The 16,874-nt window shown below is 36.8% G+C and overlaps 2 protein-coding genes across 3 annotated transcripts; one reads left to right on the forward strand and one right to left on the reverse strand.

Moving 5' to 3' along the window:
- Nucleotides 1-381: 381 nt before the first annotated feature.
- ube2s (ubiquitin-conjugating enzyme E2S) lies at nt 382-6,150 on the reverse strand. The gene is made up of 4 exons (XM_041989077.1): nt 5,954-6,150; nt 3,411-3,558; nt 1,134-1,324; nt 382-1,036 (listed from the first exon to the last, which is right to left on the reverse strand). Exons 1-4 carry the CDS (start codon nt 5,954-5,956, stop codon nt 674-676), a joined length of 705 nt encoding a protein of 234 aa, XP_041845011.1. The 5' UTR covers nt 5,957-6,150; the 3' UTR covers nt 382-673.
- Nucleotides 6,151-10,735: 4,585 nt separating this feature from the next.
- Nucleotides 10,736-16,858, forward strand: josd2 (Josephin domain containing 2). Of its 2 annotated transcripts, none has more exons than XM_041988083.1 (5): nt 10,736-11,162; nt 11,281-11,410; nt 13,216-13,341; nt 13,837-14,031; nt 14,281-16,858. In XM_041988083.1, exons 2-5 carry the CDS (start codon nt 11,289-11,291, stop codon nt 14,387-14,389), a joined length of 552 nt encoding a protein of 183 aa, XP_041844017.1. In that variant the 5' UTR covers nt 10,736-11,162; nt 11,281-11,288; the 3' UTR covers nt 14,390-16,858. The 2 variants fall into 2 exon arrangements, with proteins under 2 accessions (XP_041844017.1, XP_041844016.1); XM_041988082.1 differs by having other exon boundaries at nt 10,737-11,045.
- Nucleotides 16,859-16,874: the final 16 nt, after the last annotated feature.

A 16,874-nucleotide genomic window follows, 5' to 3' on the forward strand; every position in this document is an offset into this window, starting at 1 on the left:
TTTTTCCACACCAATATTATATTTAGGCCATAACATGAAAAATATAGCTTACAAAAGCCATTCCTTTTGCAAAACTGTAGCAATAATTCTGTCCCAATTGTGACATGGGCATACACTTTTGGCAATTTTACCATCAATTTCTATTCAAGCTCGATTTAAAAACCTGATGTCAAATTAATATCCTGCTTCAGACACAATGAGGCAGGCTGTGCAGTACACAGTACCATCACAGCAGCATCTATCAAGAAATACTTAGCTATCAAGTATAAGAAAACATGAGTTCGGTCTTGTTACCAGATATCAGAGGCCATATTTTGCACAGTAAATGCCATTGTGTGTAATTTAGTAAAACAGGCCAAAAGAAGAATACAAATAATTGCATGATTTTTGCAGTGAAAGTGTATTGTTTTCTTTTCACAAAGGAACAGATATGTTTCATGATGTCTTCAGGTATGGAAATAATTACCAAACCAGTAATATGCCAACAGGAGTAGTCAAACCAGTGGCAAAGCAAAGGGTACAAAGTGGACAATCTGAACTTAAGAGTAGAAAGAGTCAGAAAAAGGGGACAAAATTTTTTTTCAGCACTTCCATATTTATATTTACACGTACACACACACGCACGCACACACACACACAAACACTCACACTCACTGAGAGTTCATCTGAGGTATTAAAGTCGCCTCAATGCACGCTTCTTATCTGCTTTCTTTTTCCCTGCTACATTATTGATACTACTGTTATTATTGCTGCTAGTGGTACTGGCTCCATTAGCTCCATTACCCAGCGCTGCTGGTACCACTGCTGCACTGGGTCCAGCTCTCTTTGTTGGGTCACCTGCATGCTTCTTTGGCTGTGGGCCATCATTAGGGTCCTGAGGCGCCCCAGAGGCCCCACCAGGCCCACCCATGGCATGAATTTCTGTAAGAAGACGAGCTCGTGACTCGTATTCTGCATAGTCCTCTAACAGTAGGCGCCCAGCCTCTTCATTCAGAGCAGATTCTGGATTCGGATGGATGAGAAGACACTTGATGGTCTGTCAGGAGAAAAATAAATAAATAAAAAGACAGAAATTTAATAAGGGGGACAATTTTGGGGGAATATTAAAAACAAAAATTGATGGTAGATCTTACAAGTAAGACATGTCTGAGGCCGAGCTCTGCCTTCCAGTCCCTCTTCAACACGTTGACACAGATCTCTCCCTTGTGACTCACGTTGGGGTGAAAAATCTTGGTCAGGAAATACCCCTTGGGTGGAACAGCAGGGAAGTCCTTCCCGAGGACCAGACGCATTCGGAAAATGCCACCAGCAAATGGAGTTCCCTCTGTCAAAGTATAAAGAATTCATCACTTGAACAGTATGTCCTGTCTGTACAACAAAAAAAATAGATTCACTTAAACATAATACATTTCAAAACACAAATAACTGTATTTGATAAGTAAATTGCTTAAAAATATGGACAAATGTCTAGCTCCTCAAGGTCTACTTAATAACAAGGTCTGAAACAATTAACTCCAAGAGACAAGTTAACAAGGACATGGTTCAAATAGGATACGGATCTCACGACAAAATTAAAATGTAAAAATAAAGCCACTGACTACTTACAAAAAAAAAAAAAAAAAGTCTACTTTGTATAACTGTTGGTTTAATGCTAGTGTGAAGAAGCTGTATACCCAAAGAGCTAATGATAGAAAACACGAATGAGCAGGTAGCAGATTTTAACATTTAGGCTTGGGCGGTTAACCACTAGCTACCTAAACACAGGGAGATGAGCCAGCACAAGAGAGAATTACAAGCAAGGGCTGCCATTACCTTGAGCTGATAAAAGCTTGGGCATAAAATGGAGTCTATTTTCACACTCCAATATCATTAAGTCATTTCACTGAATATGCAGCTCTAGGACAGCTTTTACACTTACACTGAAACAGAGGTAACATTGAATAGCTCAATATAAACCACTTCAAGATTTAATTGAGACATTATGAAGGTGGATGTGATAAATCAGTTGTGTCAAGAATACATTCACAGAAAATAATGTATTCAAGAATGTTGTGATTTTTTACTTTATAATCTACGGGTTTAGTTAATAAATTTTCATTTTCAGGGATGATGACAAAAAAAAAAAAAAAAAAAAACTGAGTCTGAACATTTTAAGGTGTTCCTCAATGAACGCCACTATAATTGATCTGAAATTTTAGCACAATTTTATCGCACAGAACACATCTTTTTCCACAATCATGCCCTGTTGAACCACCGACTATTTCTATATTAAAAATATTTTTTTCTATTTATTTTTTTACAAGTAAAAATTTACACAATTTTAAAATATGCAAGAGATTATTTTAAGAATAACCACTTTAACCACTCACCTGTCCTTTGGCCAAGCCAGATTTGTGGTTATGGTACAGCAATATATAAAAAAATAATAATAGTAATACTCTGTGTGACTAGTTTGGTCCTCACATATGTAATGCTTTTAATATCCAAAAATAAAAGTTTTCCAAGTTCCAAAAAGTGAATATACTATTATAACCTGTGCTACAGACCAGTTCAAAGGTTTTATTTCTTGCGTAGACTCAGGCTGTTTGGGTCTGACCTGAGATCATGCTCATTTTCTATAATGCTGTTCATGGTAGCATAATCAGATACGGTATGGCTGCATGGTTTGGGACATCTACACCGTGACTGTGGCATGCAAAAATCCACTTCTATATGTTGTTCTTCATCAACACTGAAAAATATCACTAGCTGGTTGTTTTTCCCAATTGAACATCTGATGACCACTTAAGATCAGCTAATTATTTACTGAAATCTAGGTCTGGGAAAAAAAAATAATAATAATAATAATAAAATAAAATTAAATTAAATTAAATAAAACAAAAAATAAATTCTCATTTGAACCTGCTGTATTATGACCAGCAGATTTTACAGCTGTGTCACCAGCAAACTTCAGCTAATAATAAAAATAATATAAAATAAATGCAATATATATATATATATATATATATATATATATCATGCATTTTTTTCTTCCCATCACCAATTGCCACATGCCAAAATTCCAGCACTGTGAAGCCTTATTTTGCTAAATTTAATTAAAACCTGGGTAAAACAGGTTTAGTTGTATGGCAATACATCTGTGTAAACTTAAATGTCAGTAAAAGTGGAGATGTTGATGGTCTTTTGTGAGTAGTTATGAAAATCAATCTCAGTGGGGACAGAAAGAGACTGACGTAAACTGGAGTGGAACAAGCTGACAAATCTGACACCTTCCACATGCTTTATGGGTATTCACAATACTTAGCTGAATGAAAAATAAAACAGAGGTACCTATTCTAGGTTGAAATTACTGCCAAGAGTCTTATCATAACCAGTATCAAGATGAAATGATACCACAATACAATCTTTACCTGGCCCTTCAATGGATGTGTGGAGTTCGGTTATGTCTTCTTCACTGGGATAGATCTTGATACCCTCCGGTGGGTCAGCTGCCAAAGCTGAAACCTCTTTGTAGACCAAGCGAAGAACATGAGGGGGCAAATTCTCCACATTGGAGTTCTATAGAGAGATATAAGTGATTCAGAATCCACATTCAGGTAGTTATGTATAAACACAGACCCACTTTACAGGAGAATATGTAAAACGTGAAACATGTCACTGTGGATATGAGTACATGCACAGTAATATTTCCAACACTGATCTAATATTAAACATCCCAAATGTGGCATTTATGAGCCGCAGATATGACATTCCATCCATATTTTTTTTTTTACATGTTACAGAGCATAGATTAATGACTCATGTCCATATTATGTCCCCCTACGCTACTGCAATGTTTGTGCCCCAAGTCATAATTACACCAAATTCCTCAAAACATGGAGCATTAGCCTACTCAGGGTTTCTCCCCTCCTCAAGTGTCCTCTTATTTACTGCAGCCTCCCTGTTTTACATTGAACCCTGCTGAAGGCAGCATTGCCAGATCTAGCAGAAAAAAACCTAATCAACAAAAATAATCCCAAAGCAAGAAATGCTCTTTTAGAAAAGGGGGGGGGGGGGGGGGGTCCATTTAGAAGTTGCTTCTAAGTGGACCTGGTAACTGGAGCTTAGAGCATTTGTTGTATTCAGAAGTGTTTACCTATTGTAAGATGTTATAAACCCTCTGCTGGAGTATAATAGTGTAATTGAGGTATCTACACATTTCTAGAGTGTAATTAAGATCAGAGTACTCTGCATAGTAAAATTCAGTTTCTGCCTACAGAGTATGATCATTTATGGCTTAAGGTGATCAGAGTTTTGTTCACATTTTTTTTTCCTTTAATGTGGGAACATATACTTACATAAGCAAATTAGATACTAACTTACTGCCATTAGCAACATGTTTATCCTCAGAACTGTGGGGATTACAATTATGACAGCCCGCACATAATGGTTGAGCCTGGTTTTGTTTCCTTTTCTTCATTCTGCTTTCTATGGTAGGGATTGGTGGGTGGAGTCAATCAGAATGATCCAGAGCACCTGGCCAGTTCTTCTGATAGTCCTTAAATCCCAACTGATGGAGTGTCTTGGCCTCTTCCTTTCTCCCCTTTGCTGCTGGCACCATGTTTTGTTTGGTTGGCCTTGGGCAATAGTTTGAGTTTAACACTTTCATCACTGTGCATGACACTATCTGACACGCATCCATCTGCTGACACACTGATACAGCTGACTTTCATGCCTCATACCTTTATATATTGTTGGGCATTTTCTGCAGATGTTAATAAATTCTGTTATATTTGGTCGAAACCCTACTTCATTTCCGTTTTTGTCATGGCTTCCGAGCCTGGCCGTGAGTTCAAAATCCGTACGTAAAATCCAGGGGACAAGCAATCTCTTTATCAGGCATGAAGAGATTGCATTACACTGAATCTTATGGGCTTTATTGGGCAATTTCTGCAATTTTTGATGGGCTTTATTCAACTGGAGGACTGACCAGATATCAGGACATAGTCCACTTGGGTTAACCATTTGGATTTAAGCCTGAAAAAGATTCATGGCCTAAGGACCATAGTTTATGGCAATGATGCTAGCCCATCTTTTCATTTAATCAACTTACTGGAGGTCGTGAGCTGCACCATAATACTAAATTCTGGGTCCCAAACAGCTAAAAGAAATCTCTAACACAAGTCAAACTGTGCTCGGTCTCAGGAGGTTAAGCTACTATCAAGCCGGAGTTTTCTTACATGAACATCAACTCATTGTGCTAAAACAGCAGCAATCGTGTGTGCCTGTTTCTAAAGATATTCCCACGTTGTTTAATATTAATTGCGTTAAAACAGATATTAGTTAAGATCTGTCTAAATAAAACGAATAAAGAACTGTCCTCTCTTGATGTTCTCCCCCCTCTCTCTCAGACAGACAGACACACACACACATAATAGTTTATATGTTTGGATGTGTGTTTTTTTTTTTTTTAATTTATTGCAATCAATACTGTTTCGTTCCATTTACAGAAACGAAATACTGTTTTTCATTGATTAAAAAAAGTTTCTCCTCAAAGGCTGTCATCCTAACACGTCCGGTAGCTTGATGACAATAAAACATGTTTTACGCTTACTTCTTTGACGCAAGTTTAGGTACGAAAGTTATATCAATTTAAAATAAACCATCTATGTCCTTTAATGACTATCAAACCGATAGATAACGTTAACTTTACGCTACCGTTAGCATTACAAGCCTAGCTTCAATCAGTTGATGTTAAAGCTGCTTGGTGGTTTAAAAACTGTGATGCAGTCTTTATTAAAAATTAAAATTTATACAAAATTATTTACATTTATATTGTTACTTTTAATAAACGCCACAAAAATTGCAAATACAAAAAACACGAACTGAAAAAGTCAATAGCCTTCGACGACTCAGATCGAGCTAGCAGCTACTCCCGTTAGCTGTTAGCGATAAGCTCGGTCATCTGTCTTACCATCTTCGGAAAAGGCGATCTGCTAGGGCCGCGGATGTCTGCCTGGTGTCAGATATTAGGAGACTTCTCTGTTGATGTTTGTAAAAAGTATCAGAGGTGAAAACTTGGCCCGGTCTCACTGGTTACTGTTCTTTTCTTCTTTACGTTTACACAGGAACAAAAATACCATCCCGAGTTTAACCTATTACCACAGACCAATGGGAATCTTAGTGACATCACACGTCAGAAAAAATATCACCAATCATGATACAGTATTTTCATTGCGTCACAGCCAGAAATCTTAACAGCCACACAGAGACCAAACGATGACTGATACTAGTCGATCATAGGTCCGTTTGAAAAACTCACAGCCCTGATCAATACTGAAAGGATTGAGCTTATGTATGAAATAGTGTTTTTTTTAAAAAAAGCATCAATAGAGAAATGCCCACAGTGTATCACGTGTGTGAATACGAGGCTAGAAAATTATTTTGAACTTGATGGGTTATGATATATAAAAATTTATTGAAATGATAGCTAATCTGATCCTAATGAATTCAAATAGAAGAAAAATAACAAAACCAGACACAGTTCCACACAGAAAGATGCAAATCCAAATAAAGGGAAGACAAAGTCATGCATCATTCAGACAAACATTGGATGAGGAAAAAGTCAGCTGGTTTCCAATAAAATGGAACATTTCAGTTTAACAGCAAGTTTTCAAAGCCAGTGGCCAGAAAGTATGTTGTAGCTCCCGAATATTGTTTAAAGAGTGCACACAGGGTTCAAATTACGGAGGAGCTAAGGGCTTACCTGGATGGCAGGAGCTCCCCCAGCGACATATAGAATTTAAAGATGGGGGGGGCTTAGTACTCAAAAGATTACATAAAAAATTGTCCCTTTCGACCAGCAATGAAATCATGATGATAATGAGTAAAAAGTAACATTTAAGAGCAGTTATTGTAATGATGTATGAGACATGAGGGAAGTTACTATGACCTTTTGATTTCCTGTTGCATTCTTTAGGATAGAATGATACTATATGTTCTAAATACTAAATGTTTGACAACAGTGGTGGAAAAAACTTTTCAGTCACCCCAATCATTTGTGAAATATTGCATTAAGAATCAAAAAGCTACAAATCACTTTTAGGTCTTTAAGTGCAATTACTTTTAGTACAGTCACAGCCTAAATACTAAACAAATCCCCCTAAAAACATTCAAAACGTAAATAAAATAATTTAAAAATATTACATGATAATACTTGAGATGTGTCAAATTTTAACGTTTTTCCACCACTGTGGAACAGCTTCATACCCAATTACCATATCCTATTAGATAACTTAGATAACAAGTCTGTTCATCCATCCATGTAATATATCTGCTTTATCCTATTTGAGGTCACTAAAATTCACTTTTACAGTCAACAAAATTTTTGTTTGATTTGTTTTTTCGGACAGTGGGAAGAAGTCATTCACGTATTCACAGGGAGAACATGTCAAGTCCACAGAAAGAGTCTCCAGTCAAGACTGAACCAGGAATCTATCCACCAAGCAGCCAGTCACAGGTCACAATCTCTCCTCTGCAACCAGGAGATTATTTTATTCTTGTTGTTTTACTTCCACGTAGAATAAAATAGAATCTAGAAGTTATTTGATATCTTGTAGTGAAATCGTACTAGATGGAAGTAGCAAAAGGTCAAACTTTATTTAATCCTTATAAATTATAAGAGTATCTCATCTGTCTTCCTCTTTGTCACAGAAATTAATAAAATGCTCTCTTCTGTGCACAAAAACTTTCTCATGGGCAGCTGTTCAGTATCATCTGTTTGGCCCTGTGGCTTTATTTCCTTAATAAGACCCACTAGTGAAAAGAGTTGCTTCTCTGTATCTGTTCGGTCTCTTTCTCCAAACATCTGCTTCACTTTCTCTGTTGTCCGTTCAGTTTCCTTCAGCTTCGTGAACAGTAGCATTGTTTGTTTGTTGTGTGCCGTGAGCATCCATGCACTGATCACTTGATATGCTTCTTTTTGTGGTTGTTAAAAGAACTTTCCGTCCCTGTTTCTGATTAAACAAGTTGATTACAGCAGTAGTTGATGTATGGAGGACCAAAACGGCCAAAATGAAAAATAAATACAGAAATATAAAAATGGCTCAACAAACATATTGATGTGTCTAAAAATTATACAAAAAAAATATAATAAATTAACTAATTAAAATTGTTTTTTGATTAAGAAACATATAAAACATGACACAACTTTTTATTTCTTTTGTCATTTTTCAACTGTTTTGATTTAACTTATATTCTTATTTATTTACGTTTCCATGTCATTTTCAGTTCAATTTATTTATTTATTAAGGGATATTTTTCTTTTTTTCTCTCCTTTATTTTAATGCCTGTATTTAATTCTTTATTATTTTCCTTTTAAATGTTCTTATCCATAACATTATTTATTTTTGTATTTTATTACATTTTATTTATTTATTGATACTTGTTTTTATTCACAGTCACACATCGTTATTATATCCAATCTTGGATATTCTTCCTTTATTTTTCCAGGCGTATTTATTTCTGGGTCTCCTTTTTACATTCTTCTGTCTTTCTTTTTCAATTCTGTATGCTTTTCTGCCTCATTATGTAAATGAGGGGGGTGATCTTTCAAGGCGTGTCCTTGGGGCAGATCCTTCTCTATTGGTCAATAGATTGTTTCACTAAACGTGACCGAGTGTGCCACAGCGTAGTGCCTGACACAGTCATGAAGTTGATTTCTGATTTATGGCCTCTGAGATGTATTACATGGTGCTTGGTGTAATACTGTAGATCACAGGATGTATATGCTCCCTTTGGGGTAAATATTACAGAACTCTAACATTAAATATCACAGTTATGCAGACGATACACAATTTTATTTGTCTTTGTCACCACATGACTGCGGCACAATGGACTTACAGTGTTAGTGAGAATATTCTGTATTGTAGCAAAGAGAAGAAGATCAGCACTAATGAAACACCAAGGAACTTTGGCTCTTAAAATTATGACTAAGTTTATAAACCTTGAGAGTTGTTGACAGACTCAGATTTGACTTTTAACAGCCACACCAAAGCTGTCACTAAAACAGCTTTTTACCAATTCAGAAACACCAACAGAATTAAAAGTTTAGTCTCTCAGAAAGACCAGGAGAAACTCCTCCATGCATTCATCTCCAGTTCATCTCTGAATTAAATCAGGACACAAAGCATCGCCTTTTAGTTGCTTTCTTGAACAGGCTGATCAACCACATGAAGCCCACAGAACTTTAACTTCCTTCTCCATTTCTTTCTCTCCCCACATCATTAAGTAGGCACATAACACCAGATATCAGTACATGACAATTGGTTTACTATAATGTTCTTTTAACATGAATTTTTAAAACAGAGCGTTAAACATCTGCAGTTCATCCAGTTTTAACTAAGACTAAGAGATCTGAACACGTCACACCAGTGTTAAAATATTTAAATTGGCTTCCAGTCAGTCACAGAATAGATTTTAAAACGTTACTGATCATTTACAAATCCCAAAACAGTTTAGACCCAGAATACATCTGTGATACTGTTCAGACAACAGAAACCTAGCAGAGCTCTTAAGGCTGTTACATATCCCATGAAAAGCGAGAACTTTTTTTCTGTTCTCAAGGCCACAAAAAACAAAATGAGGTCATTTTGCTCTCTCGGACGTGAATGGGGACAGCTTGCGGCTTGTGCTCATGAGATGCGCTGAAGACATGTGAGGAAAATCTAATAGAAAAGATATAAAATGACCACAAAATGAATAAAAAGAAAAAAAAATCCATGGTCCCTAAACTGGGGCACAAAACATCTACAAATAGCAAAGGTAGCAAACACATAAAAAAGGCTAAATCCATCCATCCAGCCATCCATCCATCCATTATCTATACCGTTTTGTCCAGTGAAGTGTTACTGGGCAGCTGGAGCCTAACCCAGCAGGTAGCAGGTGAGAGGCAAGGGCAAAATAATTGTGCAAATTAGACAAAATGCAGAAATGCAGAACAGCTGAAACTGGGCCACTAAGCTAAACACTGGTTGGCATTTTCTGATTTGTGATATTTATTTGCTTTGATCTGAATTATAGTTATGAAAACAAACAATTGTAATTGACCACTATGTGACATAGAGACCCTAAATTAACCAAATCAAACACACAATGACAAAAATGGCACAAATGAATAAACAAACACACAAAAACTTCTGCAAGATGCACAGCTGGAGAAACAATAAACATAAATCACATCTGTGTGGTTCATGTTTGCTTTGCATCTCTCAGTCTGGGAGTCTTGTCCCTTGGCAGGACAGGTGAAGGAGGCAATTTACACACCAATGCCCAAGAGTCCTTTGTTGTATAATGCACCAACAATGCAAAATATAATAGTCTTCCATTTAATCTGTCTGTCTGTCATTATTGTCATAACACATTGTATCATTTTGGAATGCAACAGCATCAAAGTTGATTCAACATAACAGTTTGAACAAAAAAACTGAACTTTGTCAAATTCTAGAGGGTATAATTTGCTTGAAGCGGTTAGAGTGAGTCACTTTTATACAGGTGCCAAATGACAGGCAATGATATCCATCAATTTGTTGTCTACCCACTCACTCCAATGAAGGGTCTAGATGGGTGGAGCCTATCCCAGTAGCTGTAATTTATTTATTTGTTTAGGTTTGTTTGTTCCTTTAGAAAAAAAAATTAAACTCATTGCCTCTACCAACATTAGTTTCAGTACCTAGGTTGAGCACGAGAGGGCGCTACAACACGGCGTCACAGTTACTTCATCTGCCTGTGGACGTTTGAGCTCTTCGTGTGTAACCCGATAGATAAGTTGTCTGTAAAATCTATTTGTTGCTATTTTCATTCATGGTATTTCAGTATAATCAGCTAAGTGACGCTTATCAGTAATAATAAGAATATGTGTTAATACGGGGGGCGTGACAGTTGCTGAAGAGTAACAACAACATCACAACAAAAACAACGACTCCGCTTCCGGTTTCTGGATGTAGCTGTCAGACTCCAGCATCATTTTTCTTTTTTTTTTTTTTAACTGGGAGTTGCTTTATCAGCAGGTCAGTGGCTTCATGTAGCTGTCATGGATTATTTGTAGTTCACTTTGGTGCTGTTTTCCAAAGTGTCAGCGGCCAAAAAAATGCAATTAGTTGGCTGTTAGTCAGCCTCCGTTACTGGTAAGCACATGTAGCATGCTACTCGTGTAGCATGAATGGACTCCAAGCAGCCAGCTAGCTGTAATGCGACTACTTTCTGTTGACTTTACTTTCTTTTTCTTGTGTTTGTATGTCCCAGGTGTTAGTATGAGCGAAGGAGAGGTGTTTCACGAGAAGCAACGGTTGGAGCTGTGCGCAATTCACGCACTCAACAATGTACTCCAGGAGCGAGTGTTTACTAAGGAGACAGCCGATGACATCTGCAAACGGTATGGGAACGTTATGGTTAGTGTGTGTATGCTCACAAAGAGGAGAGAGCTAATACAGTAACAAAAAAATAAATAAATAAAATCAACCAGCAGCCAACACAGTGTTTCCGCAGATTGTAACCTTGTTTGCAAAGAAAAGCAGAGCAGATGTTTGTGGAATTATTGGATTAAGATGTTTGTTTTGCCCTGATAAACATCACAAATATACAGCTGGTAAAATCTGCTTTCAGCCTGTGCTTATCGTGATGTGCTCTTTTTCTTTCTTTCTTTCTTTCTTTCTTTTTTATTTAACTTAGTTTTACTGTAACACAGTAAAACAGCAATACTTTTAACAATATATAGTCTGGATAGATGAGACATCTCATAAAGGCATTGATTAGGAAGGCATCCCTGATTTGATTCAGACTGGGTGCATATGTTGTGGATTATATGCTTTGCTTCTCCCTGTGTTGCCTGCCACCAGTCCTGTTGTGCCAATTTAAGTACAAATGCTTAAAATTTACATAATAGGGTTTGTAAATAAGACTTATAAATCTAAGCAGCATGAGGAAGGATAATTATGTTGACATTGGAACCCTAAAGAATGGGATCTGCATTTTATGACATAGAAGTAAAGAAATTAGCATATTAAGACTAGGCAATTAGATGTACAGAGATTGTTTTTTAAAATAGAGCTGGCAAATGGAAAGGTCTATTAATAGGCAGAAAGCTCAATTAAAGTAGAAATGATCACAATGACTTTGACTACCATGATGAATTGAGATCGTCATTTTAAAACTGTTTTGTAGTTTTACATTAGACACATAAGTGTTGCAACAAATTTGTCTTTGCATCTGGCAGAGACACAAGTTCTTCTTTAATGGAAGAAGGAAAAGTGTATTACTGTACAGAAAAGAAATCAGAAATCAGAAATACTTTATTAATCCCTTCAGGGAAATTTGTGTTTCCAGTACAACCCATCCAAGACTAGACAATAACAACATATAACACTAACAGGATCAGGCATACTGAGGCAGCAGCCGTTTCTACAGCACTCCTTGTCTTAGATATAGGTGAAAGGTAACATTAGGGGAGTAAGATGTAGCTGGAGAGGATAAAAAAAGGCATCTCCACACTGGGCCCAATTGTGGCACAGTGTGGAATTGTGGCACAATAATCCTTTTTATCTCAATTTATTTGTTTTCTAATCACAAGACAGCCTTTTTCCTTTCTGCTTATTTCACAGTTAATAAGCAATAAAAGTGTTTGGTAAGCACAGTTTAACGTACAGGAGATAATGAAGGCTCAATCATTTTTGGATAAGCTAAATAAGTCACAGGTATGGAAAAAAGGTGAATTTTCAAATGCAGCACTGAAGCCTTTTGGAAACATGAGAGGAAATATTCTGATTATGAGATGTAATACTAATCTTCAGGGAAAACAGCAGAGGGGCTGTTCTGGTACAGATAAAGCCATTGTTAATAGGAAATCCACTGTTTACATCTTCAGCCATTAACCTAATTGAACATGAGGCAAAATGAGTCAAGATCTTGGTGGTTTTTAATAACCAAATTCTATTTAATTGGATGAGGAGCTGTACTAACAAAAATAAAAAAATAAACAAAAAACAAATGGCTAAAACACCAAGGTTTTGGGAGTTTATGCCCAATGTAGAGATATTTATATGCAGGATAGAGGAGAGATGATCAACCTTAACATTTTGAAAATTAGAGGCGCCCACATCAATGTTAAGATTCAAAACAGAACTGTGCTAGATATGAAGGGGCCTCTTTATTTAAAACACTGCTTCTTTCCCCTCTTTACAGGCTGGCTCCACAGTGTGTGGTTAACCCCCATCGGTCAGTGTTAGGTACAGGGAACTATGACGTTAATGTCATTATGGCGGCACTACAGAGCAGGGAGCTGGCTGCAGTGTGGTGGGACAAACGGAGGTGAGTAAAAACACTTCCTGATGAGTTGCTCTCAATCAATCAGTTTAGGCTTAAAAATAAAAAGTGAAATTAGATTTTAAATGAAATGTTTGTATTTGTCCTCCAATCACATGAAACAGACTGATTATTATAATATTTTAAATTATCAGAAGCAGCAGCATACCTTAGTATCATGTTGTCCTCAACAAAGGACAAAGGCATCTTGTTAAACTCAGACATACCAATTTCTGCATAAGCAATAGACCTTTATACAGGTCATCATGCAATGCACGTAATGCTGTAAAAAAAACCAACACAACCATTTCCAGCTTCATGTTAGAAAGAAAGGGATCTGTTTAAGCAGATTTAGTTTATCGGTAAGTCCAGCAGAAGCAGCTTTATTAAGTTAAGGTCATGCATCATGGCTGTAATTTTCTCAAACGTTTAGAACTAAGAATATCTGAAGAAATTCAGTTTTTTTTTAATGCTGTCTTTCTACCCTTTTCAAAAATACAGGACAGTTCAGAGTCTTTGTATGACCAAAGTCCAGGGCTTTATTCTTAATGTCCCATCACGGGTGTCTTTGGGAATTGTGTCCCTCCCACTCCGGCGGCGACACTGGCTTGCAGTTCGGCAAGTTAATGGACAGTACTACAACCTGGACTCCAAACTGAAGAGTCCGGTGTGCATTGGGGGAGAATCAGAACTACGGTGAGAAAGTAATGTGTGTGTTTTCCTGCTCTGAATTAGATCAAATCTTAGCTCCTTTGTGCTGCTTGAACTCCGGCTCAGTTCAGCGCATGAGTCATCCCCATATGAGTGGTCACATGGAGGGGTTACTTCATTTGTTTTTATTTTTGTTTGTGTTTGGACACTGTGTGTTTGGAGTACTCTAGTAATAGGCCTGCTGTTTGAGTAATGTGTTTTGGTAACATTCTTTTGTCCTTGCTTCTCTTGCAGTACATTTCTCAGTGAACAGCTTTCTCAGGATGTGGCAGAGATGCTTCTGGTTGTCCAGCGGGAGGTGGAAGAGGACGGCTCATGGCTGAACCCTGAAAACCCTAAGTGATGCCTTTGTATAACATGGAGACAAAAAGAAAAACCTTCCTCTGGGAAAATTACAGACATTTTTTTTTTCCTTTTTCTTCAGGGAATGCACTAAAATAGATTTAATATTGAAACAAACACATAAAGGAAATTCCAAAGAGAAGCAAAGACAGATGTTTACTCCTGACATGAAGAACTTCTTTTCATTGTAACAGCTGTTAAAGCTTTCATTCTGGTATGATCCATGCATATACGCTATTCATCCTTCTTATGGTACTTTTGCTTTTAACACAGCAAAGGAGCATTTTTAAAGACAAAATTGCAAGTATTGAGGCAAGTGTGAGCTTGTTTATTGACACTTCAGTTGTGACAAATGCATTATTGCCTCCCTTCAACTTTCTTATTAACCTTCTATGCACTGCAGAATTTTGTAAGCACTTATTGTCTTTTTCATGCTTCTACAGGCTCAGATACAATAATGACATCACCTGGGGTCTGTACTACAAAGCGGGATTTGGGATTTAGTGAGATCACTTTATGTAACAAAGGCGGTTCATCTCATAGTATTATACATCACCATGGTAACTAATGCTGAAGACCTAACCTGTTCAAGAGCAGGTAATGTTTGCAGTGCACGACCAGTCAGTTCACTTGAAAATTCAAGAAAAGAAAAATGAGGTCTTAGTGATATTGTCTCTTTTATCTCCCATGTAATGAAACACTCATATGATTGATATCAATTCTCAGCAAAGGATCACTGCTTATCTAAAACTGGCTGGTTAAAGTATTGATTCTTATCAGCCTTATGAGATGTAGATGTTGACTATTTGTTGTTTTTTCATATAAAAATCGCTGGATTGTGTGAGGATTTTCTGGAGTGTTTTCATTCTTTAGCTGCAGTTTCACTGCATCTCTGCCAAATTGTGTAACTATTTACCTGCATGTTCATCTTCTAAGACAACCAGGTCGATGAATGTTTGCAACTTGATCACAAATTACAAAACTTTTCATTCTTAAAATGTTTTTTCATACTAACTTTTGATAGTTTATATACTACTATGCATTTTTTTCTTACCCCAGGTTGTATTTGACAGAATGCGGCTTGTATTGTACGACATTCCAGGTAATTCAGTGTGTTTGTTGTTGAGGATTACAGTCTGTTTCTCTAGTGATACATTTGTGACTAAAGGTCTGTTTTTGGATATGTCATCTAGTGCCAACACTGCCCTTTTTACATCAACATTCACATATCCTGAGAAAACTTGGGTCTTCTTACCAAAACTTGGTTACCAATAACTAACAACATCATTTAGAGTTATCTTGCTTGTTACTTTTTGTGAGACCAAACCGAAAGTCTGTGATATTTTTCAACCTGCTTCTGAGTACAGGCCCCAGTTAAATCAATGAAGGGTTACACTAGGGTGTCTGAATGTTGTCCCTTTGCTGAACGTCACATTTCAAGCGTTGAAATGTGACATTTCTCTTCTCAGTTACTGTTACCGTACAGTGAATCCTGTAGTACATCACAATGAACATTCTGTATCTTTTTACATTTTATTTTTGTGTGACGTAGTTGAATCTAAACTGACATGAAGTTTTCAAAAACAGGTTCATTGTGATGGATTACCCAGTGAATCCAGGTTTCATTGCTGTTCATTGTCACAGTGTGGCTGCATGAAAGCTATAAAGATCATTTTAATGTAAAGGAAAATATGCAGGAATGTACACTGTTGTTGACACGAGCAAAAACACTAGTTCTGTGACTGTATGTAGTCTTTGTTCTTTTTTTCTCGCCTGTTGAACTATGCATATCAAAAGCATTAGGAGCATTGTTGCTGATACACACTAGTGACTAACTTACCCCAGAACCTACAGCTGATTGGTTAATAATGTTGATGCTTATTTATATTAAACATTGACTTATTGTTTCAAGTAGGAAATTATTGAAAAGCATTTTGTGTGTTATTGTTATCCAGAAGCCTTACAGAAATGATGAAGCTCATTGTCAGGTTATTGGAGTTATTTTTATTTATATTAGACTCTCGAGTGTAAAAGGATGCCATTCAAAAGGAGCATTGATAACCATACAAACTCAAGGGTTAACAAGGGCAATTGGCAAGGAAGGGGGACTCAATAAAATCTCAAACCATACCATATATACACAAAAACACCTTGGAGAGATCTCATAAACCCAATGCTATACATAGTTTTTATTGCTTGTTACGGTAGAGCTACTGCAGCACCAGTAGCAAGAATCATATTGCTATGTACCTGCTGTTGTTGCATGGGATTTGTAGTTCTCCACTCTCAAGATTTGAGTGGCAGTTGTAGTTCTCCATTCACTCATTTAAACAGGGTCTTGCAGCCCTCTTTTTTTTTCTTTTTTAAGAGCAAAGGTTCATGATTATTCAGATATTATAGACAGTGAGATATACAGTACAGAGTACCATAATGTAATACAAGGAAAATACAGAATTGCCACCTATAAAAAGTAATAATAAAAAAAA

This window comes from Melanotaenia boesemani, chromosome 6, assembly GCF_017639745.1.
Source record: "Melanotaenia boesemani isolate fMelBoe1 chromosome 6, fMelBoe1.pri, whole genome shotgun sequence".
Taxonomy (NCBI): domain Eukaryota; kingdom Metazoa; phylum Chordata; class Actinopteri; order Atheriniformes; family Melanotaeniidae; genus Melanotaenia; species Melanotaenia boesemani.

What these genes read in the sequence shown, in the direction of transcription:
- josd2 (XM_041988083.1), top strand. Translation starts at nt 11,289, where the DNA reads ATGAGCGAAGGAGAGGTGTTTCACGAGAAGCAACGGTTGGAGCTGTGC. An exon ending in GCCGATGACATCTGCAAACG is followed by an intron (nt 11,411 to 13,215) that starts GTATGGGAACGT and finishes CCCTCTTTACAG; the next exon opens with GCTGGCTCCACAGTGTGTGG. An exon ending in GGGGGAGAATCAGAACTACG is followed by an intron (nt 14,032 to 14,280) that starts GTGAGAAAGTAA and finishes CTTCTCTTGCAG; the next exon opens with TACATTTCTCAGTGAACAGC.
- ube2s (XM_041989077.1), bottom strand. An exon ending in CACATCCATTGAAGGGCCAG is followed by an intron (nt 1,325 to 3,410) that starts GTAAAGATTGTA and finishes ATACTTTGACAG; the next exon opens with AGGGAACTCCATTTGCTGGT. An exon ending in GCCTCAGACATGTCTTACTT is followed by an intron (nt 1,037 to 1,133) that starts GTAAGATCTACC and finishes TTCTCCTGACAG; the next exon opens with ACCATCAAGTGTCTTCTCAT.